Raw genomic sequence first — 6,881 nt, forward strand, 5'->3', positions numbered from 1 at the left:
TAACTCACTTAGCGAGGCCAGGGAGCGAACTCGAAACCTCATGGTTCCTAGTCGGATTCATTTCCACTGCGCCATGACGGGAAATCCAAATTTAGCTTTACTTTATCTTAACAAAATAAAATATATTTGTGAGCATGTAAACCTTATATTTTCTAGCTGGAGTTTTCTATAATTGTTGTTACTAGGTTTTAATGCAAGCTCCTTTTGAGTGACTTCTTTTTTTTTTGGCTATGCCCACAGCATGTGAAAGTTCCCAGGCTAGAGATCAAACCCACGCCACAGCAGTGACCCAAGCCACTGCAGTGACAACACTGGATCCTTAACCCACTGTGCCACAAGAGAACTCCTTCTTTTGAGTACTTTCAACTTAAGTGACTCATTCAAGTCACTTAAAGCTTATCTAGAATATTATGTATAAAATAATAGAATTGCACTACATTGATGCTTCCCAATACAGGGTCCCTACATATTTTAATTTCCATGAAGGTAATGAAAAAAATCTATAAGCCATTTGAAATTTTCAGTAAGCCTAAAAACAATCATGTTTACTTATGTCAAGACTGCACAGACTACATAAAACATCACATTTCTTTGTTTTAGGCCAGAATTACAACTGAAAATATAGAATATGCATTTTTAAATGTCATTTAGTTTGATACCTGAAAAAAATTTCAAAATATGACATGACATTATAATTTATAATGAGAACTATTTGACGTTTATCTTCATTTCTGGCACAGAACTCCTAAAAACCTTGGAAACTTCCTAAGTGATAAAGGTGTCTTTTGTTCCGTTAATAAGATGTCTTTTGGAAAGCACCTAAGAATGGGGACTGGTTGCCAGGGGAATCAACCATGTGATTAGAGGGTTGGAACTTTCAGTTTCACTTCCAGACCTCTGGGGAAGGAAGAGGGGATGGAGATTGAATCAACCACCAGTGGCCCAAGATTTAATCACTTGTGCCCATGTAAAGCGACCTCCATAAAATGTGACGGGGATAAGGTTTGGAGAGTTTCCAGGCTGGTGAACACGTGGCAATTTGAGGACAGCAGTGTACCTGGAGAAGAGACAGATGCTCCACACCTTTCCCCCAGACCTTGCCCTAAGCCTCTCTTACAGCTGACTGTTCCTGAGTTACATCCTTTTGTATTGAGCCAGTAAACTAGTAAGCAAAATGTTTCCCAGAAAGTTCTGCAGGGCACTCTAGCAAGTTAATCAAACCAGAGGAGGAACTCCTGGGAACCTCTAAAGCTACAGCCAGTCAGTCAGAAGCACAGGTGATAACCTGTACTTGCAACTGGTGTCTATCTCTAGATAGACAGTGTCAGAATTGAGTTAATTTGTAGGACCCCTGGTCAGTGTCCATGGAGAACTGAGTTAATTGCTTAGGGTCAGGGGTTACAGACATTGGAACTGGTGTAAGAATCATAGAAAAAAACCAAGGGGAGTGAGAGGGCTGGAGATCTACAAATGCAGCTCTGAGAGTTTTTACGGGTTGTTAAGGAACTTTCTTGCAGCACCATCTAGTGGATATCTAGCAACTTTTACCAGTATCGATAAAGAGACCAACAAAAGAATCTACAGGATGGCTATCCCAAAATCCAGTGCAAACTCTCTAAAGTGGCTGCCATCATTGCCTGCCGCACGTACCTGGATGAGGTCCAAGATCCCAAGTTCGCTCTCTGATGAATCCACACAAAATACAAAGTAGAGGGTGGCATAGTGCCGATAAATCAGTTTGTAGTCAGAGCCACCAATCAAACTGTGGAAGATGGGAAACATTTAAATGAACATACCTTAATTGAACACATCAAAGAGAACTCTGTGCCAAGGAATGAGAGCAGGCCCAACAGAAAGGAGGACAGGTCAAACAAAAGACCATTTTACCAGATGAAAGGCAACCAAATTTGGCAGAGGTGCCTAAAGCTACTTTACCTTTTCTTCTGACCATCCTCCCAAGGAACCAAACATCTAAACATTTGAGGCACACCATTTAACAGCATCTGGGAGGTCCTGTTGTGGCTCAGCAGTAACAAACCCGACTAGTATCCATGGGGACACGGGTTCAATCCCTGGCACATTCAGTGGGTAGAGGACCCAGCGTTGCTGTGAGCTGCAATGTAGATTGCAGACGCGGCTCAGATCTGGTGTTGTTGTGGCTATGGTGTAGGCCAGCAGCTGCAGCTCCAATTTGACCCCTAGCCTGGGAACTTCCATATGTCATGGGTGCAGCCTAAAAAAAAAGACAACAGCTTCCGAAACAGAACTGGGTCTACCCTGAGGAAATCATGCTAAACTCGGCTCAAGATGCATCAAGTACCTGATACCCGAGTACTGCCTGAGACGCATGCATGATGAAAGCCACCCGAAAGTAGAGAGATGGGGAGGAGATCCATCGTTTACCTTCCGCCCTCCAAGAAGTTACAGATGTTGTCATCCCGCTTGAGAACCAAATGGAAGGTCTCTCGAACAATCTGCTGTTGAATTTCTTCTGGCTACGGGATAAAAGAAACAGAGTGGATCAGTGGGAAAGTCTGAAAAACTACATCCCATTAATGGGGATGGACAAAAGGGAAGTGCTTCCAAGCTAGGAATGATCTAAATGTTCCGTACCCATTTCCAGAAAAGACAAATGAGGAGCAGAGAGGAAAAAAAAAAAAAAAGGAGAGTCTACGCGGAAAAATGGACAAGAAGGCTCTGTTACAGGAATTAAAATAGGGTATATTTACCTAGATATCTAGTCCCTAATCATTACTGTCCTGATAGGTAAGTTGATATTTCTTTACTGTTAACAACCAAGGAAAGGAGAACCAACAACTTCATACAAAGTCAAAGAAGTAGAAGTCCTGATCCAAAAGCATTTTGTTTCACCCTAGAAAACATCTATGCCACGGTAAATAATAAATGTCAGTAGGTCTAATACTTCAAGGAAGTCAAAATGTAATTGTGCACATGTTTTGTTTTTGTTTTTTTGCTTTTTAGGACCACCTTCAGCATATGGAAGTTCCCAGGCTAGAGGGTGAATCGAAGCTGCAGCTGCCAGCCTACGCCACAGCCACAGCCAGACCAGAGCCAAGGCATGTCTTCGACCTACACCACAGCTCATAGCAATACTGGATCCTTAACCCACTGAGCAAGGTCAGGGATCAAACCTGAATCCTCATGGATACTAGTTGGATTTGTTTCCACTGCACCACAATGGGAACTCCCATGCACATGTTTTAAAAATCTGAATTTGCCATCGTTTGTACTGGTTATATAGATATTATATATAAGATGCCATATTTATACATACTATGGTACTTATTTGTATTTGTACAAAGTACTACTGAAAAAGAGAATGTTCTATTTATAGATTAGAATTTTGAACAACTATAGAGCTATAATCATTTTTCACATGACAAAGCTCAACTGTGATCAAATCTCTTGATAACCCACATTTGGTTTCTATTTATACAGATGAGGTTCATAATAAGTATGGTTGTAAAAAAGGATAATGGGAGGGAGAAATCAGTCATTAAGATAAATGTAATTAAAAGCTCCAGACCTGTGCTCTCAAATCTCAATGTGTAATGAATCATCTGGGAATGCTGTTAAAATGCATATTCTAATTTAGTCGGTCTGGAGTAAGTCTTGAGACTGCAGTTCTAACAAATTTCCAGGTGACACAAACGCTGCTGGTCTGGGGACCACACTTTAAGTTGGAAAGCTTAAGAAAACCTTAGGATTGGACTTGCTTTAAGATTCAGATAATAGTGTTAAGTAATGTTAACCCCTTTCTACAGCACTTAATCAGGCTTGAAATGGTTAATTATTTAAAAGAAACAGAGGGGAAAAAACAGGGAAAGTGTCGTTGTGGAGAAATTACTTTTCATAAATTCGACTTAACGTGGGCGTACAGAGGCCCTCTGTATTTACTGAATGGATGAATGAAAACTTGGTAATCGTATCACTGTAAGTTTGAGTAAATGAATTGCTATCTTCTGGTTCCCATTTAAAGAATTCACAAAGCTCGCAGACGCCAGCATGCTGTAAAGGATTAACTCTGGGTACTCAGAAATAGAAAACATGCTAAGCATCAGCACTTTTTTACACAAACATCTTTTACACGAAAGCGTTTCATCTGACTCTTTGGGGAAATAGCAGTAGACAGTGGGTAAATGGTATGAAATGGTGAGAATACCTAATATCCAATTTAACGAAATGGTAAACTATCAATAGCTTACATGTCTCAATTATTTTAATAATCCTTCATATCTTTCAGTACTCTGCAGTTTGCAAGGTAATTTTCACTCAGAAGCTAATTTAGTTCTTAGAAAAATCCTATGCTCTCCAAAGAAGATACACAAATGGTCAATAAAGACATGGAAAGATGCTCAACATTATTAGTCACCAGGAAAAAAAAAATTAAAACCAAAAGGAGTTCCCATTGTGGCTCAGTGGTTAACGAATTCGACTAGGAACCATGTTTCAGGTTCAATCCCTGGCCTCATTCACTGGGTTAAGGATCTGGCATTGCCATGAGCTGTGGTGTAGGTTGCAGACATGGCTCGGATCTGGCATTTCTGTGGCTCTGGTGTAGGCTGGCAGCTACAGCTCGGATTAGACCCCTAGCCTGGGAACCTTCATATGCTGTGGGTGTGGCCTTAGAAGAGACAGGGGAAAAAAAAAAAAAAAAGGAGAATCCAGTTTGCACCACTAAAATGTCTTTAATTTAAAAGATAATAGGAAATGTTTTCAGGGAGGTGGAAAAACTGCAGCTCATACTGTTAATGAGAATGTAAAACAGTGCGGCCACTTTGTAAAAGTTTGCCAAGTTCCTCCAAATGTTCACTATAAGGTTATTATGTGACTCAGCAATGCTACTCCTAAGAGAAATGAAAATATATGCTCCCACAAACACCTGTACATGAATGTTCACAGCACCATTATTCACAAGAGCCATAAGTAAAACATCAACTGATGAATAACAATTAAAATGTGGTACATCCACACAATGTCAATAAAAAGGAATGAAAAACCGATACATGCTACAACGTGGATGAACCCTGAAAACATGCTAAGTGAAAAAAGGCAGTCAGAAGAGACCACATATTATATTGATTCCAGTTATATGAAATGTCCAGAATAAGCAAATTTAGAGAGACAGAAAGTAGGTTAGTGGTTGCCAAGGGCTGGGGTTGTTGATGGGGAAATATGGAATGATTGCTAATGGGTAGAAGTTCCTCTTCTGGATAATGAAAATGTCCTAAAATTGTGGTGATAGTTGCATAATTCTGTGAAGTACTAAAAGCCATTCCACTGCATATTTTTTAAAGGTGAAATGTATAGTATGTAACTTAGATCTCAGTAACACCTTAAAAAACCTGATGGAGGGAGTTCCTGCTGTGGTGCAATAGGTTAACAACCCTGTTGCAGTGGTTCGGGTTGCTCTGGAGGTGCCTGTTTGATCCCCAGCCCTATGCAATAGAGTTTTAAGATCTGGTGTTGAGGCAGGTGCAGCTCAAATTCAATCCCTCGCCCAGAAGTTTCCATATGCCTCTGGTACAGTCATAAACAAAACAAAGCAAAACCCTGACAGAAAAATTCACACACACACATGCAAATACAAATTGAAGTGTTATTAAATGCTAACATAAAACCGATATAATTATTTAATAAAATGTAATCTAGCTAAAAATTATATGAAAAAGGTAAAAAAATTTTTTTCATTTCTATTTGACAAAAGAGGAAATAAAATCTGAAAGAGATTTATCAACTTGACCTGAACATAAGTTTTCTCACTTCTCCTCTAGGTTTCACCAACCCACCAATTACATTTTTAACCTAGCTCTTAAGAAATAAAACGTCGGGGGACAGGAAGCAAATAATGACGTTTATTCTTCCCAAAGAAACGTTTTTGGAAAACTCAAATTCACATCATCAGGTACTGAGCCCTCACGCGGCTGCATTTATAATTTCTCATCATTTCTCACTTTCCAAACTGACTTTGAACTCTACAGAGTGAAAGGTATCTAGTCCCTAGGCAGTCCCAGCCTCCACTGAAGCAAAATAATTCCAAGAAAGCACTTTTCTAAATCCTCTGGCTAAAGCGAAACCATTTTAAAAAGCTGCGTATTTCTCCCTGGTGAAACTGCGAGGTGAGTTTCACCTCGACAACCGATAAGGTGAAAGCGACCTCAACCATTTAAGCTGTTAACCACCACTTGAGACACTGGAGAAGTGTCACAAAACGGCACAGAAATGCTGGGGTCCTGGAAGGGGTAGGAAAGAACGGGGGTAGCGGGGCCGAGGCAGGTTGAGTCTGGGGGTCACCCATGGCACAGGAGCCCGAAAAGGTCTGCGGGCATTTTCCCGCGCGCTTCGCACAGGCCAAAGGGAGGGAGGGGGGTGCAGGCGCCCCAAAGGGTCGTGACGAAGCTAGGCCGCACTCACGAAACGCTGGTAGAAGCGGACCAGCCGCGGTTTCCCGTGGTTATTGAAAACCAGAATCGCCTGAATCATCTTTGCCCGCCACGCTTCTTTCAGCACCGGCTGCTCCCAGAAAGCATCTCCTTCCGCCACAACACAGACGTTTCCGGTTGATGCGCTGCTGAGAGTGGCCTCCGGAAACTTGTCCCGGCGCCCAGGGGCCGGGCCACGAAGAGTCCGGCCTCCCGGCACGCCTTGGTGAAAACTGCAGGGCGGGAGCTGGGCTCGCCGCGGGAGGGCTGGTGCGGACTCCGAGGCTGAGGAGGTCCGGCCCCTAGGCCAGAGCCGGTGGGCCAGTTAGGGTCTGGCTAAGACGCCACCCTGGCTCTTAGCCCTTCGTACACACCCACCGTTTGCTTAAGAATCCCGCCAGGCGCAAAGCCGAGCACGTCGGAAAAGCAGATGAAGAT

General features: G+C 42.1%; 1 protein-coding gene across 1 annotated transcript in view; it reads right to left on the minus strand.

Annotated features, from left to right (window-relative positions):
- AP3S2 (adaptor-related protein complex 3, sigma 2 subunit) overlaps positions 1 to 6,588 on the minus strand; it is a 67,194-nt gene extending 60,606 nt beyond the window's left edge. Inside the window, exons 1-3 of the mRNA NM_001244548.1 lie at positions 6,436 to 6,588; positions 2,404 to 2,495; positions 1,651 to 1,762 (exon numbers count right to left, since the gene is read on the minus strand). Coding sequence (NP_001231477.1) covers positions 1,651 to 1,762; positions 2,404 to 2,495; positions 6,436 to 6,504 — 273 coding nt within the window. The 5' untranslated portion in view covers positions 6,505 to 6,588. The remainder of the gene's footprint in view (positions 1 to 1,650; positions 1,763 to 2,403; positions 2,496 to 6,435) is intronic.

The sequence above is a fragment of the Sus scrofa genome, chromosome 7 (assembly GCF_000003025.6).
Source record: "Sus scrofa isolate TJ Tabasco breed Duroc chromosome 7, Sscrofa11.1, whole genome shotgun sequence".
In the NCBI taxonomy this organism is placed as follows: Eukaryota; Metazoa; Chordata; class Mammalia; order Artiodactyla; family Suidae; genus Sus; species Sus scrofa.